Source organism: Larus michahellis, chromosome 18, assembly GCF_964199755.1.
Source record: "Larus michahellis chromosome 18, bLarMic1.1, whole genome shotgun sequence".
NCBI classification, from domain to species: domain Eukaryota; kingdom Metazoa; phylum Chordata; class Aves; order Charadriiformes; family Laridae; genus Larus; species Larus michahellis.
The window spans coordinates 2,075,595-2,094,187 of NC_133913.1; the positions used below are offsets into that span (position 1 = coordinate 2,075,595).

Below are 18,593 nucleotides of genomic sequence, written 5' to 3' on the forward strand. Positions count from 1 at the left end.
GCGCCCGTCCACGCCGCGGGGGGGGAGGGGGGGGGTTTGCATCGAACCCCGGCCCTGCCTCAGTTTCCCCGTTGGGACGGAGGGCGCCGGGCGGCCGCGGGCGGGGGGACCTGGGGACACGGCGCTGCGCGGAGGTGGCCGAGGGCAGCGGGCCGGGGGCCGGCGAGCTCAGCCCCGGCCCCGGCCTTATCGCGGGCAGACGGCGTTGCAGGGCAGGGGGGCGGCCGCAGACGCGCCGTGTTTGCCGAGGATAAAGTGTACGGTACAGGCGGGGGCCGGGCCGGGGGGGCCGCCACCCTGCCCCTGCCCCTGCCACGCTGGCGCCCCGGCTCCCGACAGCCCCGGGGATGGGGGGGGTCCGGGGTGCAGCAAGGACCAGGGGGGCCACGGGGAGCTGGGGGGCCATGGGGACCAGGGAGTTATGGGGACCAGGGACAGCACAGGGACTTGGGGACCATGGGGACAATGGGGACCAGGGGACCAGAGACAACACAGGGACCGGGGGGCCCTGGGGACCACAGGGCCACGGCCACGGGACACCCACCATCAGCCCGGGCTGTCACTCTGCCCCCGCCCCGGGGTGCAGGATGGGGCTGCTCTGGGCACCGCCTTGCCACGGGGACCCCCACCCATCCCCTGGGGACCCCCATCCCCTGGGGACCACCACATCGTCGGGACCCCCATCCCCTGGGCACCACCATCCCCCGGGGACCCCCATCCCCTGGGCAGCACTGTCCCCTTGGTGTCCCCCTCCCCTGGGCACTACCGTGCCCTGAAAGCCGCTGTCCCCCGGGTGCCCCCCTCCCCTGGGTGCTGCCGCACCCCGGTCGCCCCCATCCCCTGGGTACCACCCTTCCCTGGAAACCCTCATCCCTGGGGGACCCCCATCTTCCTGGCCCCCTGATCCCCTGGGTACCCTCGTCCCCTGGGTCCCACCGCTCTGCCTGTGCGGCCCAGGGAGGAGCGGGCCACGGGGCTGGTGGGGGCGGCCGTGCCGAGCCCGCCGGGGGTCCCAGGGCCGAGCTGCGGTGGCCGGGGCGGGTGGGGGGACACGGCAGCGGCCCTTTAAGCCCGGGCATGATGGGATGTGTAGTCCGGGGGGAGCATGGGGGGGGGGGGAGGCTGGGCGCAGGGGCTGCTGGGAAGGAGGTGGGGTGGGACGGGCGGGTTGGGGTGCTGCGGGGGGGGGGGGGGTGCGCCCACCCCAGCGAGCCCCCCCAGCGCCCCCAGTGCGCCGCCACTCCCGGCCCCACGGCCGGGACCGGTCCCAGCCCCACAACGGGTCCCTGCCCCACAACCCCCCCACAGCCCCACACACACACACCCCCCGGGGGGGCGCAGGGGCAGGGCCCACCCGCCGTGGAGGTGCTGGGTGCCCCGCGGGGCCGGGGCCGCCCCCCGCCCAGGGCGGTGCGGGGCCCGGTGGGTGCCCCGTGCCCGGTGCTGGGCACCGCGGGGTGCGGAGCTGGTCCCCGCCCCGTGGGTACCGTCCCTACCCCCCGTGGGTGCCGCCCCCACCTCCCCGTGGGCACCGTCCCCGCGGCCCTGTGGGCACCGTCCCCAGGTCCCGCTGGGTGCTGTCCCCAACCCCCGTGGGCACCGTCCCCTGTCACCCCTGTCACTGTCACTGCATCGCCGTGGGTGCCATCCCCAGATCCCCGTGGGTGCCATCCCCACCCTGTGGTGGGCACCGTCCCCGGGCCTCTGTGGGCACCGTCTCCAGCTCCACTTCGGTCCTGTCCCCACACCCTGTGGGCAGTGTCCCCAGTCCCCATTGTCACTCTCGCTGCACCCCTGTGGGCACCGTCCCCACCCCACCACGGGCACCGTCCCCGCGGCCCTGTGGGCACCGTCCCCAGCTCACGCTGGGTGCTGTCCCCAACCCCCGTGGGCACCCTGTTGTCACTGTCACAGCATCCCCGTGGGTACCATCCCCAGCCCCCGCGGGCACCACATCCGCCCCGCCACGGGCATCACCCTCCGCGGGCACCATCCCCCAGCTCCCTTTGGCTACCGGCCCCAACCCGGGGGGCACCGTCCCCTGTCCCCGTTGTCACCGTCACGGCAACCCCGCGGACACCGTCCCCAGCCCGCCGTGGCCACCGTCCCGGCCTCCCCAGCCGCACCCTCCCCATCCTCCCACGGGCACCGTCCCCCCCGCACCGCGCTCCCCGTCCCGTGGAGTGTGTGTTGAGGGGGAGGGGGGGGTGTCTCCGCCGCTGCCCCGCGGGTCCGTCCACCCCCCGCCCCGGGAGGGCTCGGTGGGGCGGGCGCAGGGTGCAGGGAGCGGCGGCGGCCGGCGGAGGGGGCTGCGGCCGCGGCGGAGCCGGAGCGGGGCGGGCGGCGGGGCCGGGGGAGGAGCCAGGCGCCGTCGGCCGCCGCCGCCGCCGCTGCGCCCCGCTCCGCTCCGCTCCGCTCCGCGCCCCGCTCCGCGCCCGCCGCCGCCGCCGCCGCCGCCCAGGTACGGACCGAGGGGGCCCCGCCGACGCCCCCGCCCCCCCCCCCCCCCCGTCCGTCCGGCTCCGCCGCACCCCGGTTGTTTACCGCCGGCCGCCCTCCCCCCAACCCCCCCCTCCTTCCCCGGGCGCCCCCCGGCTGAGCCCGGGCGCAGTTCGGTGCGTGCAATTTTGGGGGCGGGGGGGTGGTGGTGTCGGGGCGGGGGGACCGGGAGCGGCGGGGAGCGGGAGGGGGGGCCCCGGCCCGAGCGCGCACCGGGAGGAAAAACACGGGTAAATATTTTTCTTGAAAAATCCGGGCGTTTGGCGCTGGGGGGTGGGGAGGGGGGGGGTGCCGCGGGTCCACCCGTGGGGGCCCCCACCCGCTGCTGCAGCGCGGGGCTGCCCATGGGGGGCACGGCCGCTGCCCACCGCCCGCCACGCCACGCCACGGCCGGGGGGGGGGGGGGGCCGCGCACGGCGGGTAGCTCCCCCGCCCCCCCACAGCTCCGTGGCCCCCCCCCCTCCCCTCCGGGCCCCGCGGCGGCTGCGTGGCCGTGGCGTGGCGGGGGCCCGTGGGCCCGGGCCGCGGCGTGGCTCTGCGGTGACGGGTGCGGGGCCGAGCCGTGGGCAGGTCGCGGGGCCGTGCCGTGGGCAGGCCGTGGCCCTGTCGCGGTGGGGGGGGGGACGACACACACACGCACCGTGGCCCGTGCGGGCGGTGGGGATGCCGTGGGGGGGCCGTGGCCGTGCCCCGTGGCCGTCCCCGCCCGCTCCCGCTGCTGGCAGCGGCGGCAGGAATGCCTGCGATTTTTTTATTTTTTTAAATTTTTTTTTTTTTTAATATTTTTTTCTGCGCCCGGAGCAGAGCGCGGGGAGGGGGGGGAGCGGGGGGGGGGGGGGGGCGGTTCGGCCGCTCCCGGTTGGGGCGGGGGCAGCGCGGGGTGGGGGGAGCTTCAGCCCCGTACCCCCGGGCTGCCCCCGTCGAGCGGGGCTCGGGGCGTGGCGGGGGGTCCCCTCCCCACGGTTCCGCGGAGGCGGGGGGGGGGGGCCGGATCCTGCCCGGGGTGCGGCGGCCCCGGTGCCGCCGGCGGGGCGCGGGCCGCGGTCCCGGCTGGGCTCCGGTGCGTGTGTGTCCCCCACCGTGAGAAGCGGGGAAACTGAGGCAGGGCGGCCGGGCACCGCGGCCAAGGTCACCCCGGGACTGGCCGGCCTTGCCCGGGCCTCCGGCTCGACCTCCCCGCCGGCCCGGCTGAGGCGGCAGCACCGCACCGACCTTCAGCCGCCGTGACCCCCGCACCGCGGGGCTGACACCGGTCGCGGGGGGGGCCGGGGCTGCGCCTCACCCCGCCTGACCCCCGCCGGCACCGGGGACCCCCGGGGCTCCGTCGGGGCGGGAGGAGGGGGGGGACCGGGGCCGCCGTGGGGCTCGGGCAGGTCCCGGTGGAACCGGTTTGGGGGGGCTCCCCCGCCCGGGGGTCTTGGCGCAGGGTGGGGGCGCGGCGCATCTCCCCCTCCCCCCCGGCGCTGCCGTGCGGCTGCGTGTGCCCCCCACCCCCATATGCTCGCACCCGCCGCTGCAGCCCCGCACCCCCCGGGCCGGCGGCGGGGGGGGGGGTTGTTCCCCGGGCGGGGGTCTCCGCCTGACACCCCCCCTCCCGGCCGCGGCCGTGACCTTCGCGGAGTCGCGGCGTGGCAGCCCCGCCGGCGGGGGTCCGAGGCGGGGGGGAAGGAACGGAGCGGGGAGCCCGGGCGGGGCGCTACGGGCCGCGCACCCCCGGGGTCCCGCACCCCTCATCCCCGTCCCCTCCCGGGGGGGCGGCAGCTTCAGGAAGCGGACACCCCCCCGCTCCTCCGTCGCTCCCAGCCCCGCCGCCCACTTTCCCGGGGCAGCCGCCGGCAAAGCCCGGGCCGGGGGGGTCCCAACCCGCGCCCCACCGCTTCCCCCCCCCCCCCCCCCCCCGGCCCCGCCGGACCCCGCGCAGCCGCCGGTGCGCGGTGGATCGCGGGGGCGGGGCCGGACGCCTGGGTCCCCTTCCAGGCGGTGGTGGGGGGGGAGCGGGAGGAGGAGGAGGAGGAGGAGGAGGGGGATGCGGTGAAGGCGAAGGCGGGCGCGGGCAGGACGCCCGGGGCCCCGCTCAGGCTGGATGCGGCCGGGGGGCGCAGCGGGGCCGGGACACCACCCCCCGGGACGGTGTCACACACGGGGGTGGCCTCGGCACCGCGGGCCCTCGACCTGTCCCAGCCGGGCAGGGATCGGGTGGCCGCAGCGACACTGTGGGGACTGTCCCCCGCATCCCCTTCCCGCGCCGGGGTGGGCTCCCCACGGATTGGGCTCGGTGCTGGTTCCCACGTCCCAGCGGCAGCGCCGACCTCGGGTGCCTCGTGGCGAGGTGACGGCCCTGTCGTCCCTCCCCGGGAGGGAACCCAGGAGCCCCCCCCCCACTCCGGTGCACGTGAACCAGAGCCCCCGATTTAGAAACGTCCCCATCCCTGTGCCAAGCTCCGGGCGCTGAGAATAGCTCCCTGGCGTCCCGGCACAGCCTCCCCAGGGACGGGGGCACCCCACGGGGCTCGGCACCCACAGCCGCCCCAGCCAGCTGAGACCGTGGGTGCTCGGCACACATCAGGTGCCTGGGGGTCCCCGTCGGGTGTCCTTCGTGGGCAGGTGGAGCAGGGACACGGGGATCTGGCTGCGTCCCGCCACGCTGGCACGGGGGGCACGGTGCTGGGGGAAGTGGCACCGCGTCTCTTCCTCTGCCGCGCAGCTCACCGCCGGTGGCCCCGGTGGGATGGGGAAACTGAGGCATAGCCGAAAGCGGCTAAGCAGGGTGGGGGGAGCAGGGAACTGCCACCTCGTCCTGGCCACCGGGAAGGAGCAGGCAGCGTGGCCTTGGTTGGACATAACGGCGTCCCAAGGGGCTTGTGGTGGCTGTGGGGCCGGGTGGAAGTTGGGATCCCAGTGCGGGTCCCCACCATGGCAATGCGGGACCCGTTGGAGGCGCAAGGCCACGGCACCCGGTCAGTGCCGGGGCAGGTCACTGTCCCCACGGCCATGTACCCTCGCTCAGGTGGTGGCTTCCCTGAGCCACCAAGCCCTGGGGTGGACGCGGAGCTGGGCTCAGCCACCCCGTGCCACGGCATGGCCTGGGGAGGGGGCACCGCGCGGGTCCCTGTGGCACGGGGTGGGCTGCCCTGATGTCAGGCCCATGGCATCCTCCGCGCTCGGGCTGCCCAGCTGCTGCGGATGCCTGGGATTCCTGCAGCCTCCCCGCACGCCGGCCCCGCCGCGTGCTGCCACGCGTACCCCCACGGCACCGGGCACCCCACCGCACCAGGCACCGCGTGGCAGAGGGTGCCACGCGCCGGCAGAGGTGTGCAGTGAGCACGGGGCACCGGGCAAGGAGACACGCGTGTGGCACAGGGTGCAGCCACACACGTGGCCACCGGCCTGTGCCGGGTGCTGCCAGCTGTGCCACAGCAGGTGACCCTGCGCCTGGCCGCGCTCCCACGGCACGGGGCTGCCAGCCGGGGCTGCGGCAGAACCGCGCTGCTGCCCCGGTGCCCGCCGTGCAACACCGGGCATCGCGCACCGGTGTCTGGCGGGTCTGCCCGTGGCGCCCTGCCCCCAGCCCGCATTAATCGCGCTAATTGGCACCCTGGCTAAAGCGCTTAGGCCCTCACCTCCCTGACCCAGATGGCAGCTGGGCGGGGGGAGGGGGCGCCTGGGACCCCTGGAGCCCATCTGTCCTGGGGGGCAGGGACACCAACCGGCGTCCCTGTGGGGCATCCACAGCACCCGGCACCCGTGTCCAGCTGCCCGGAGGCAGACGGTGTCTTTGCGGAGGGGTGTCCCCCGGGTTGTGGTCCCCATCCGGGGGGTCCCCGGGGGCAGGGTGCTGGGTGCCCCCCATGGGGCGACGTGGCTCCCGCCACCGGCCCAGCCCTGGACTTTGTCCCCAGGTTGTTTTCCATCGCCTGCAACCACCCGACTCAGCAGAAACACTCCCCTGGGTGTGGGTCTGGGCTGGGGGGGGCGCAGGGTGGGGACCCTGCCAGCCCCGCACCTGGTCGCGCAGGGTGGAGACGCGCAGGGGGCTGAGACCCGACTGTGCTCATCACACGCATCCCGCAGGAGTAGGAGGAGGAGGAGGAGGAGGAGGAGGAGAACCGCCTCCCGTGTCTGTCTGTCTGTCTGTGTGTCTGTCTGGGCCTCCCCAGCGCAGGGATTCCTCGAGCGACTGTTCCTGGAGCGGCACCACGGGCTCGGCCGGGCGCTGGGTGCCGGCAATGCTGGGGGTGCCGTGGGGGTTGCTGGGGTCGCTCACGGGTGCGGGCGGGCCCTGACTTAGCGGTGCTGAGCCCCAGCTTTAGCCCTAAGCCCCTCTAATTCGACGCTGCTCGCCGGCCAGGCTGCCCCGGCGGGGAAACTGAGGCAGCGGCGGCCGAGCCCACCCTGTGCCGTGTTTCAGAGCGCCCCGTGCCCCGGCCCGTGCCAGCTCTGCCGTGGCGGCGGTGCACCCCGGCCCCACAGCATGCACCGAGCTGCGTCGGGGCTCTGCTGGCGCGCGGGGTCCCCAGGGGAAGCGGGGCGGGGGGCGGCGGGGGGGCCGGTGCCCGGCGGGGGCCGCGCAGCCCTGGCGCCCCGCCAGTGCCTATACTTGGAAGTCTCTGCGCGCCGTTCCCATATGGAACAAACATTTGCTGCAGCCCCCGGCCGCGCCGCCCCGGCTCTATAGGTACTGCCGGCCCCAAAGCCCGGCCTGCAGTCACCCTGGGGAGCCCTGGTGCGTCCCCGCCGCGAGGTGGGGAGGGGACCCGGTGGCGGTGGGTGCCCCGCAGTGCCTCGGTTTCCCCACGGAGGGCTGGGGGGGTGGTGGTGGTGGGGGTGTCTGCGGGGACCCCCGTTGCGAACCTTCCCGCCATGCGTCTCACACGCGTGCGCTGCGTCGCGGGGGTGACATCGCGCCACCCGTGGGCGCAGCATCCCCCCCGGGTCGCGGGTTGGGGGGGGTCGGCATGGGATGCCCCGCGGCCTGGGGGTGCCGGGGCGGGGGACACGCTGGGGACACACACACACACAGACACAGACACACACACACACGGGTGCAGCCGAGCCCCGGCCGCTGCGTTTTAAATCCGCCGGAGGAATTTCTGCGGCGGCCAAGACAAACGTGACCTACTTTCTGCCTGTCCCCGCACGGAGCGGAGGAGCCCGAGGGCCGGGCACGGCGCCCGGCGCAGCCCCACGCCCCCCCCGCCCCCCCACTCCACCGCCCCCCCCATCACCACCGCCACCCCCCCTCCCCGCCGCTGGCTGGGGGCCCCCGCACCCCGGGTCGCCGGGGGTTCACGGGGTGTGTGTGTGTGTGTGGGTGTGTGGGTGTGTGTGCACCCAAGCGCCCCCCCCCCCCTCCGCTGGGGTGCTGCCGGGGGGGGTGCTGGGCATCCGAAGTGGGGTGGGGGCGTTTGTGCCTCGGTTTCCCCATCGTGGGCGTCTGCAGTGGGGTGGGGGGCGGTGGGTGCCCCCGGTGCTGCTGGTGCTCGGCCCCACCGCGCCGTGTCTTTGCCGCAGGAGAGCTCGCAGAGGAGGGATCGCCCGGCCCCCCCCACCCCGCCCCGGCCCCCCAGGCGCCCCCCTGACCCGTAAGTCTCCCCCCACCCAGGGATGCACACGTGTGGTAAATGCATCGGGGCTCAGCCTGGCCCCTGGGCACAGCCTGCATAGGGGATCCCCTGGGCTGGGGGGGCTGCCTGGTGCACCCCCAGTATTGGGGGGGCGCCCCCCCCCAGCCCTGCCCCATAGCAGGGTGCAGCACCCAGCGCCCCCCCCCCGCGTGTGCCTGTGCTTCCCCGCACACTTGCACGGCCCTGTGCCCCCGTGCACGCTCTCGCGCACGCCCTCGCACACCCCTGCGTGCCCTCGCACACCCCGCGTGTTCTCACGCAGCCTTGCACGCCCCTGCATGCTCCTGCACGCCCGTGCACGCTCTCGCACGCCGCCCCGCGCGCTCACGCCCAGCCCCGCGTGCTCTCGCACGCGCCCTGCGAGCCCCCGCTCGCCCCGCGTGTTCTCGCGCGCCCCTCGTGCTCTCGCCCGGCCCCGCGCGCTCTGCCCGCCGTCGCACGCGCCGCACGGCCTTGCACACCCCGCGCGCTCTCGCCCGGCCCTGCGCGCTCTTACGCGTTCCGGCACGCTCTCAAGCGCTCCACGCGTTCTTGCACCCCCCCCCCCACTCACGCTCTCAGCCGGCCCCCCACCACAGTGTGAGCTCCCGGGGGGCCACCCCGGGGCTACAGCCCTTGCTCCCCCCACCAGGGGGTCCGGGCTGAGCCGCGGTTTGCCTCGGCAGGGTCCAGCCCGGGATGCTGCGCGGAGCTGAGCACTGAGGCGGGCGCCATGGGGCGCGCGTCGTAGCCCCCCCGCCGTGGCCTCCCCGCGCGTGGCACCGGTGGCAGAGCCCACTCGGTCGGTGCTGAGCGCTCCTTGATGGAATTGCGGTGAATGGAACAGAAGCCCAGCACCCTGGACCCGCTGTCGGAGCCAGAGGACACCCGGTGAGCCCCCGCCCCGCGCCACGCTGGCACTGCCACAGCAGCCCCCTCTGCCCCCGCTGTCACCATGTCACCTGTACATGCCAATGCCCCATGTCCCCATGCATCCCTGTGCATCCCTGCCTGTCCGCGTGCATGTCCATGCCCTGCCCTGTGTGACCGCATGCCCTGTGCATCCTGATGTCTTGCGTATCCCCAAGTGTCCCTGTGCCCTGTCTCGTCCCATGCCTGATGTGTCCCTGCGCATCCCTGCGTGGTCACGTACGTGTCCACGGCCTGTGTGTCCCCGTGTCCCGCGTGTCCCATGGAGCCCCGTGCCCTCATGTCTCCACACCCGATGTGTCCTCATGAGTCCCCGTGCCCTGTACATGCTAATGCCCTGTGTCCCCATGCCCCGTGTGTCCCCGTGTCCTGTGTGTCCCCGTGTCCTGTGTGTCCCCGTGCATCCCTGCCTGGCTGTGTACGTGTCTGTGCCCCGTGTGGTGCCATGCCCTGTGCATCCTGATGCCTTGTGTGTCCCCAAGTGTCCCCATGCCTGGTGCATCCCAAAGTGTGCCTATGCCTGGTTGTGTCCCCGTGCATCCCCATGCCCCGTGTGTCCCCATGCCCCACGTGTCCCCGTTTGTCCCCATGCCCCGGATGCCCCCCTGCACCCCTGTGCCCCATATGTCCCCATACATACCCAGGCCCAGTGTGTCCCCATGCGTCCCCATGCCCTGGGTGTCCCCATGCCCTGGATGTCCCCATGTCCCGGGTGCCCCCATGCTGGCTTTGTCCCCATGCCCTGAGTGTCCCCATGCTGTGGGTGTCCCCGTGCCCCACGTGTCCCCATGCCTCGGCTGCCCCATTACACCCCTGTGCCCCATATGTCCCCCCTCATGCCCACGCCCCATGTGTCCCCATGCCCAGTGCATCCCCGTGCCCTCTGTGTCCCCGTGCCCCATGTGTCCCTGTGCCCACTTTGTCCCCATGTGTCCCCGTGCCCACTTTGTCCCCATGCGTCCCCATGCCCCCGGTGCTCCCCTGTTCCCCACACGTCCCCACGTGTGCCCCATGTGTCCCCATGCCCCGGCTGCCCCCCTACACCCCTGTGCCCCACGCGTCCCCCCTCATGCCCATGCCCTGTGTGTCCCTATGCCCAGTGCATCCCCGTGCGTCCCCGTGCCTGGTTTGTCCCCATGTGTCCCCAATGCCCTGTGCGTCCCCATGTCCCGGCTGTCCCCCCCCCATGCCCTGGGTGGCCCCCTGCTCCTCACACGTCCCCGCACCCGCGTGCCCCCCACTCGTGCCCGCGCCCCAGCCGGGGCCTCTCCCCGCCGCCCCCTTCCCCGCCGGGGCCCCTCGGGCCACCCCGTCCCGGGGCTATTTCGGGCGGGCCGCCCGCTCTCACGTGCCGCGCGGGGGGAGGCGGGGGGGGGCAGCGCCGGGGTCACCTTGGGCTGGAGCCGGGACCCCCCCGGGCGCCGCGGGACCACCCGACCCCCCCCCCCCCCCAGGTGCCCATCCCCGCGGCCTCGCCCCCCCCCCCCCCCCGCCCCGCGGCTCCGCGTCCCGCCCCCTCCCCCCCGCGGCGGCTCCGCCAATGGGGTGGTGCCGTGCGGGCGCGGCGCGGACCCCCGCCGCCGGCCATTGGCTGGGCCCCGCTGATGTCACTTCCCCGCTGAGCCAAAAGGACATTTTGTCTTTGACTGTGAATGAGCCCCCCCCCCCTCCCCCCCCCGCCCTTCCCCCCCCCCAGCACCCTTTCCCGTCCGTCCGTTCCCCCCCCCCCCCCCCCCCCCCCCCCTTTCCAGCCCCCTCCTCACTCCCCCGCCCCAGCTCCCCCGGGCGATGCCGTGTCCCAGCGCCCCCCCCTCACCCCCCACCCGTGGGTCCCTGCCCTGACCCCACAGGTAGCATCGCCCCTACCCACCACCTCCTCCCCCTCTCCACCCCCCCCGGGACCCCCGGTGCCACCTCCCAGGGGTGGGGTGGGGTGGGGTGGGGGGGCTGTTGGGGGTTCAGGGGGTCCGCGGGCACCCTCCCAGCCTGGCCCCCTCCCGCAGGTGGCTGGATGGCAAGCGCAAAAGAAAGAGCAGCCAATGTTTGGTGAAGAGCAGCATGTCAGGTACGGGCTCCCCGCGCGCTGCCCGACACCCCGCCGTCCCCTGAGCGCCCCGTGTCCCTGCCGGGCACCCCAGCGTCCCCCCGGGCGCCCCGTGTCCCTGCCGGATGTCCCGGGGTCTCCCGGGTGCCCCATGTCCCTGCCAGGCACCCCAGCATCCCGGGGTGTCCCGTGTCCCTGACAGGCACCCTGGGGTCCCCCCCCCCAGTGTCCCTGCTGGGCACCCCAGGGTCCCCTGGGTGTCCCATGTCCCTGCCAGGCACCACTGGGTCTCCCCCCCGTGTCCCTCCTGGGCACCCCAGGGTCCCCTGAGTGTCCCATGTCCCTGACGGGCACCCCAGGGTCCCCTGGGCACCCCGTGTCCCTGCCGGACGTCCCGGGGTCTCCCGGGTGCCCCATGTCCCTGCCAGGCACCCCAGCATCCCGGGGTGTCCCGTGTCCCTGCTGGGCACCCCAGGATCCCCTGAGTGTCCCGTGTCCCTGTCGGGCGCCACTGGGTCCCCCCCGATGTTCCTGCTAGGCACCCCAGGGTCCTCCCCATGTCCCTGCCAGCCACCCGAGGGTCCCCTGGGCACCCCATGTCCCTGACGGGCGTCCCGGGGTCTCCTGGGCACCCCGTGTCTCTGCCAGGCAACACTGGGTTGGTCCCCCCCTGTGTCCCTGACGGGCACCCCAGGGTCCTCCAGGTGTCCCATGTCCCTGACGGGCACCCCATGGTCCTCTGGGCACCCCGTGTCCCTGTCGGGAACTCCTGGGTCCCCCGGACGCCCCATGTCCCTGCTGTGTCCCCCAGGGTCCCACAGCCCCCGCCATGTCCTCGGTGGGCACCCTGGGAACGCCACGTCCTTGCCAGGCCCCCCAGGGTCCCACGGGCACCCCCCTCACCTTCCCCCCCCCCCCCCAGTACCCCCCACCCTGCAGCGTCCCGCGGGGTCCCCAGCACCCCCCGTCCCCCCTCGGTGGCCGTGGGTCGGGCCGGCGCTATCGGGGCCGGCAGCACCCTGGGGTGGGAGATAAGGGGGGCCCGGCCGGGCGCTGCCCCCCAGCCCAGCCCCATTCCCCGGCGGGGAGCGGCCGGCGCCGGCAGGATCCTGCCAGGGGGGAGGAGGGGCCGCTGGAGGAACCCAGGCGGCCGGCCCCCAGCCCATCCCCCCGCCCCCCCCGCACCCTTCCCCACCCTGGGGAAGGGGGAGGACACGGGACCCCCGTATCCGGCACCCACAGGGCACCGGGGTGGGCTCTCGGGGTCCCCGCGCCTGGGTTTGCTCCATCCCGGGGAGTGTGGGGATCCCGGGGTGCGGGGACACTCCCCCCACGCATGGTGGGTGCTCCGTGCCTCAGTTTCCCCATGAGGCTGGTGATGGGGGGGGGGGGGGGTTGGGGGGCTGGTCCCCGGGCTGCCAGGCTGGGGGACCCCGGACAATAGCGGGGACAGTGGGCCATTGTGTGCCAGGGGGGGACGGGGACACCCCCCCGCAGCCGGCTGGGGAACTGGATAATGGGAGCTTTATTGCTGCGGGGGGCTCAGGCAGCCCCCTACCCCCACCCCCCCCCCAACCAGCTGTTAACCCTTCCCGTGCCGGGGCTGCCTGCAGCAGGGTGGGGGGCAGTGGCAGGACTGGGAGCAGATGCTGCTGCAGGGGGAAACTGAGGCACGGGGGTGTCCCGGTGGTCCCTGACGTGGGGTGTCCCAGGGGTCCCTGATGCGGGGTGCCCCCCCTGATGCGGGGTGCCCCGGGGGTCCCTGACGCGGGGCGTCCCTTAGGGTACATCCCTAGTTACCTGGACAAAGATGAACAGTGCGTGGTGTGCGGGGACAAAGCCACCGGCTACCACTACCGCTGCATCACCTGCGAGGGCTGCAAGGTGAGAGGGCAGGGGGTGGGCAGATGGCGGGCGGGGGGGTGTGTGTGTGTGTGTCTCACCGGGGCTCACCGTGTCATTTCTGTCCCCCGTGTGTCCCCCCACCCACGCTGTCCCCAGGGTTTTTTCCGTCGGACCATCCAGAAGAACCTGCACCCCACCTACTCCTGCAAGTACGATGGCTGCTGCGTCATCGACAAGATCACCCGCAACCAGTGCCAGCTCTGCCGCTTCAAGAAGTGCATCTCCGTGGGCATGGCCATGGACTGTGAGTGCCGGGGCGGGGGACGGAACAAGGAGGGGGGACACCTGCTGCTGCCGTGGGGACGGCGTGGGGTCCCGGCACGGCTGGCAGTGCCTGGTGCAGCATCAGGACCGAGCTGGGGTGCCCAGCGTGTCCCACGGCGTGGGAGCGGGTCGGGATGCGCGGCACGGCACGGCGGGGGGGGGTGCCGGCTGACTTGGGGGGGGTCCCGGCAGTGGTGCTGGATGATTCGAAGCGGGTAGCGAAGCGGAAGCTGATTGAGGAGAACCGGGAGCGACGGCGGAAGGAGGAGATGATCAAGTCGCTGCAGCATCGCCCTAACCCCAGCGCGGAGGAGTGGGAGCTGATCCACGTGGTGACGGAGGCCCATCGCAGCACCAACGCCCAGGGCAGCCACTGGAAGCAGAAGCGGAAATTCCTGGTGAGGGCACGGGGTCGGTGGGGGCCCGTCACCACCCCGGACCCCCCACCCCGAACCCCCCACCCCGGCCGGCGGCAGCTGAGCACCCACATGCTCAGCACATGCGTGGCGGGCGGTGCTCATGGGTGCCCCGGCACCAGGGGGGCAGTTGTAGCGGGGGGGTTTGGGACGTCACCCGGTGTCCTTGAGCTCGTCACCCCAGAAGGGTTAAGGGGTGAGCGGTGACCGAAGGGGACAGCTGTGCCCTGCGGGGTGGCCCTGTCCCTGTCCCCGCAGCGTTGGTGGCACACAGCTCCCTCTTCTGGCTGCTGCCCCGCACCGAGCCCTGCCTCGGTTTCCCCCACCGTGACGGGGTCCTGAGGAAAGGGGGGGGACGGACACACACACAGTCACACCGCATGGTCCATCCCCGCAGCCCGAGGACATTGGCCAGTCGCCCATGGCCTCCATGCCCGACGGGGACAAAGTCGACCTGGAGGCGTTCAGCGAGTTTACAAAAATCATCACCCCGGCCATCACCCGCGTGGTCGACTTTGCCAAAAAACTGCCCATGTTTTCGGAGGTAAGGGGGATGACGACGGGCTGGGGGGGGGTGGCTAGCAGGGCCGGGATGGCAGCGATTGTGTGTGTGTGTGTCCCCAACCCCGCTGATGCTGTTTTTGGTGTCCCCCCCCGCCCCAGCTGCCTTGCGAAGACCAGATCATCCTGCTGAAGGGCTGCTGCATGGAGATCATGTCGCTGCGGGCGGCCGTGCGCTACGACCCCGAGAGCGAGACGCTGACGCTGAGCGGGGAGATGGCCGTCAAGCGGGAGCAGCTCAAGAACGGCGGCCTCGGCGTCGTCTCCGACGCCATCTTCGACCTGGGCAAGTCCCTCTCTGCCTTCAACCTGGACGACACCGAGGTGGCCCTGCTCCAGGCCGTGCTGCTCATGTCCTCAGGTAGCGGCGGCGGTGTCCCCCCACCAGGGCTGCTGGGGGGGGGAATGGGGTGGGCACCCCAGTGCCGGGTGGCCAGGGAGCCATAAGGGTGCATGGGGTGGGCAGCCCGATGCCCAGAGGCCCCAGCATCTTGGGGGGGCATTGAGTGGGCACCCTGAAGCCCAGAGCCCCCAGCGTCTTGCGGGGGGCGCTAGGTGAGCCCCACAATGCCCAGAGCCCACAGCATCTTGGGGGGGCATTGAGTGGGCACCCTGAAGCCCAGAGCCCCCAGCGTCTTGGGGGGGGCACTAGGTGAGCCCCACAATGCCCAGAACCCTCAGCATCTTGGGGGGGTGCTGGGTGGGCACCCCGATGCCCAGAACCCCCAGCATCTTGGGAGGGCACTGGGTGGGCCCCCCGATGGCCAGACCCCTCAGCATCTTGTGGGGGGGGCACTGGGTGGGCACCCCGATGCCAGAGCCCCCAGGATGCGCCCAGGATTGGGTGGGCACCCTGGGGAAACTGTGCCCCGCTGTCATTGCGGGGGGGATGTGGGGTGGGCACCCCAGTTCCCCAGGGGTGCACGGGGTCGGGCACCCTGTTGGCAGAGCCCCCAGCATCCTGGGGGTGCACTGGGTGGGCCCCCTGGCAAAGCTGTGCCCCACTGGTTTTGGGGGAATGTGGGGTGAGCTCCATAATTCCCAGTGCCCTGGGGAGTCGTGCCAGGCTGGGGGGGTGGGAGTATATGGTGTGGGCACCCTAATCCCCAGTGCTGCAGGCTGAGGGTGCAAGGGGGGGGGTACCCTAATCCCCAGAGCCCCAGGAGCACGGGGTGGGCACCCTAATCCCCAGTGCCGCAGCCTGGGGGTGCAAGGGGGGGTGTGTGCACCCTAATTCCTAATGTCCCGGAAGCATGAAGTGGGCTCCCTAATCCTCGGTGCTGCAGCCTGGGGGTGCAATGGGGTGTGTGGGGGGGCACCCTAATCCCCAGGGCCCCGGGAGCACGGGGTGGGCGCCGTAATCCCAAATGTCATGGTGCAAGGTGGGGGGGGGGGCACCCTAATCCCCAGAGTCCCAGGAGCACGGGGTGGGCACCCTAATCCCCAGTGCTGCAGGCTGGGGGTGCAAGGGCGGGGGGGGCACCCTAATCCCCAGAGCCCCAGGAGCACGGGGTGGGCACCGTAATCCCAAATGTGTCGTGGCGCAAGGTTGGGGGGGGGGGGGCGGGCGCCCTAATCCCCCGTGCCCAGGAGCGCGGGGCGCAGGGAATGAGCCCTTCCGCGTCCTGCGGAGCCGTGCCAGGCTTCACGGGGGGGGGTCTACGGGGCGAGCACCCCCAACACCTGGAGGGGGTTGAGATTGGGGAATGGGGAGGGGGGGACCCCGAGGCAGCCGTGCGGGAGGATGAAACTCAACACACACACACACACACACACACACACGCATCCACACACACACACACACACCCCCCCTTGCCCCCGGATGCCCGACGGCTTTGTGTGCCCGCAGACCGGACGGGGCTGATCTGCGTGGAGAAGATCGAGAAGTGCCAGGAGACGTACCTGCTGGCCTTCGAGCACTACATCAACTACCGCAAACACAACATTCCCCACTTCTGGCCCAAGCTGCTGATGAAGGTGACGGATCTGCGGATGATCGGCGCCTGCCACGCCAGCCGCTTCCTGCACATGAAGGTGGAGTGTCCCACCGAGCTCTTCCCCCCCCTCTTCCTCGAGGTCTTCGAGGACCAGGAGGTGTAGGGCTGCCCCACACACACACACACACACACACACACAAAACCCATGGCCCCCCCCTCGCTCCTTACCCCTGCTCTGCCCACTCTTTCCCCCCCCCCTTCCAAATTTTTATTATCCCCGCCCCCCCCAACAGGGGTAAAGGGGGGGGGGGGGGATGGGATGCTGCGCCCAGGGTGGGGGGTCCCGCTGTGCCCCCCCCCTCCACGGCCGCCCCCCGCCGCACCCCCATCCTCCCCCAACTCCCCACCCCCCCACCCCACCCCCCCTCGTGCCCCAGGACTTGACGAATTTTGTTTGTTTGCACAGGGAAGGGCCCCGACGGTCGAGCGTTTCCTTTATTGTCCTTCTCTTCTTAGATTATTATTTTTTAAGCATTTATTTCCCTCCCTGAGAGGCTAAAATATTAAACTAACTGCACTTTGGAAGGAGAGAGGAGGAGGAGGAGGAGGAGGAGGAGGAGGAGGAAGAGCAGAGGAGAGGAGGGGGCTCTGGGCTGCACAGGGAGAGGCTGCCCCAGCCGGGGGGGCCACGGCCACACGCACTTTTGGCCAGGCAGCGGCGCAGGGGCCGGGGGGGGGGGGGTGGTCCAGGAACCCCCCCCCCCCCCAAATAACGGGGCAGGGGGCATGGAGGGGGGGGGCACAGCGGCAGCGAGGGGGACCCCAGCCCACGGGGGCACAGGGCTGGTGGCCCCCTCCACCCGCTGGCCTCTGGGTGCTCCCCTGCCTCTCTCCCTGCACCTTCCCCCCCCCCGCGTCCCCCCCCACCCGCCGTTTTCCCTAAATTCGGGGCCAGATTCGGGGCTTTGATTTTTCTCCTGTCTTTTTTTTTGGGGCTGAGAGGAGACGATTTTGTGCCAAGCGCCGGCGGACGGTGGGCGCTGCGGGACACCAAGGCCGGGGGGGGGCTGGGGGGGTCGTGAGGACCCACTGCGGCCGCTCCCCCCCCCCCCCCCCCCGACACCCCCCACCTTTTCTGTTTGTCCTTTTTTTTTTTTTTGTTGTGTTTTCCCCCCCCCCCCTTCGTCCTCGTGGGTTTATTTGTCGTGTCTGTCAGGAGTTGCAATGGCCCCGGAGGTGCTGGCGGGGATGGGGGGGGGCAGCGGGTGCCCCCTGGGACCCCGCACGGCCCCCACTGCACTACTGCCCCGGCCCCCAGCAGCAGCACTTCGGGGGGGGGGGGGGGGGGCTGCACCCCCCAACCACTCCCCTGCTCCCGGGGGTGGCGGGGGGGGGGGGCGCTGGGCTGCGGCAGGGGCCAGTGGGGGGTCCCAGTGGGGGTGTCCGGGGGTCCCGGCTCGGCGGGGGGGGCAGGACTGCAGCGGGGGCAACCTGGGAATGGTTTTATCACCTTTTCCCACCCCCCCCCCCCCCCCCAAGTTTAGGTTTGTGAATTTTTTCTTACCTCAGGCGGAGGCTGAGGGGGGGGCGCGGGCCGGGGGGCGGCCGGCGAGGCAGGCAGCCTGCCGGGGCCCACCTAAGCTAATATATATATATATATATAAATATATATAAAATATATAATTTTTGTAATTAAAAAAAAAAAAATCTTTTTACGGGTCGTTTAAAAGCAGAAATCCCAACACGAGACACTTCCCACCCCACCCCCCCTCACCCCACCCCGGGCGCAGGGGTTGGGGGGGGGGGGGGCTTGGCCGGGCCCCCCCTCCTTGCCGTACCCCGGCACCCCCTGACATGGTGGGGGGGTCGTGTCTGGGGGCCCCACCGGACCCCCTGCAGCCGGGCCGGGAGGGGGTGGGGTGCAGTGGGGTGGCAGGACCGCGGCACCCATGGGTGCCCTCACAGCCTTCGGGGGGGGGGGGGGTGTCACGGCGCCCTCGGCCCCTCGCCACAGGCTTTGCATTTGGTGCAAAACGTCTTAAACTTTCACCCCGGGTGCCCGGCACGGGGTGGGGGGGGGAGCGGTCCTGGCACGGCCCCCAGCGGGCACGGCTCCACCGGCACCGGCGCGGGTTGTGCAATAGGAGCCGGGGCCGGGAAACACTAATGCCCGCGCTGGGGTTGGGTTTTGGGGGGGGGCACAGGGTTTGGGGATTCATAGCCCCCCCCCCCCCCCCGAAAAGCCGGCAGCACCGGCCCCCACTGCCCGGTGCGTGCCATCCAGCGCCGGCCTTAACACGTGCCTTTGGGCGGGGGCTGCGGCCCCCAGGGCACGGTGATGCCCGCGCCGGTGGCCATGCATGCTGGAGCGATGGCCGTGCGATGGCCACGCCGTGCCGGTGCAGTGGCCCGTGCACGCTGGTGCAGTGATCAC

The 18,593-nt window shown here is 72.6% G+C and overlaps 1 protein-coding gene across 2 annotated transcripts; it reads left to right on the plus strand.

The window, feature by feature from the left end:
• Positions 1–2,341: 2,341 nt before the first annotated feature.
• THRA (thyroid hormone receptor alpha) lies at positions 2,342–18,393 on the plus strand. 2 transcript variants are annotated; one of them, XM_074562021.1, is made up of 10 exons: positions 2,342–2,461; positions 8,011–8,081; positions 8,789–8,993; positions 11,036–11,097; positions 12,860–12,960; positions 13,078–13,225; positions 13,438–13,643; positions 14,059–14,205; positions 14,325–14,583; positions 16,072–18,393. In XM_074562021.1, the coding sequence occupies exons 3-10, from the start codon at positions 8,941–8,943 to the stop codon at positions 16,320–16,322; spliced, it is 1,227 nt and encodes a 408-aa protein (XP_074418122.1). In that variant the 5' UTR covers positions 2,342–2,461; positions 8,011–8,081; positions 8,789–8,940; the 3' UTR covers positions 16,323–18,393. The 2 variants fall into 2 exon arrangements, with proteins under 2 accessions (XP_074418122.1, XP_074418123.1); XM_074562022.1 differs by lacking the exon at positions 2,342–2,461 and adding an exon at positions 2,677–2,729.
• Positions 18,394–18,593: the final 200 nt, after the last annotated feature.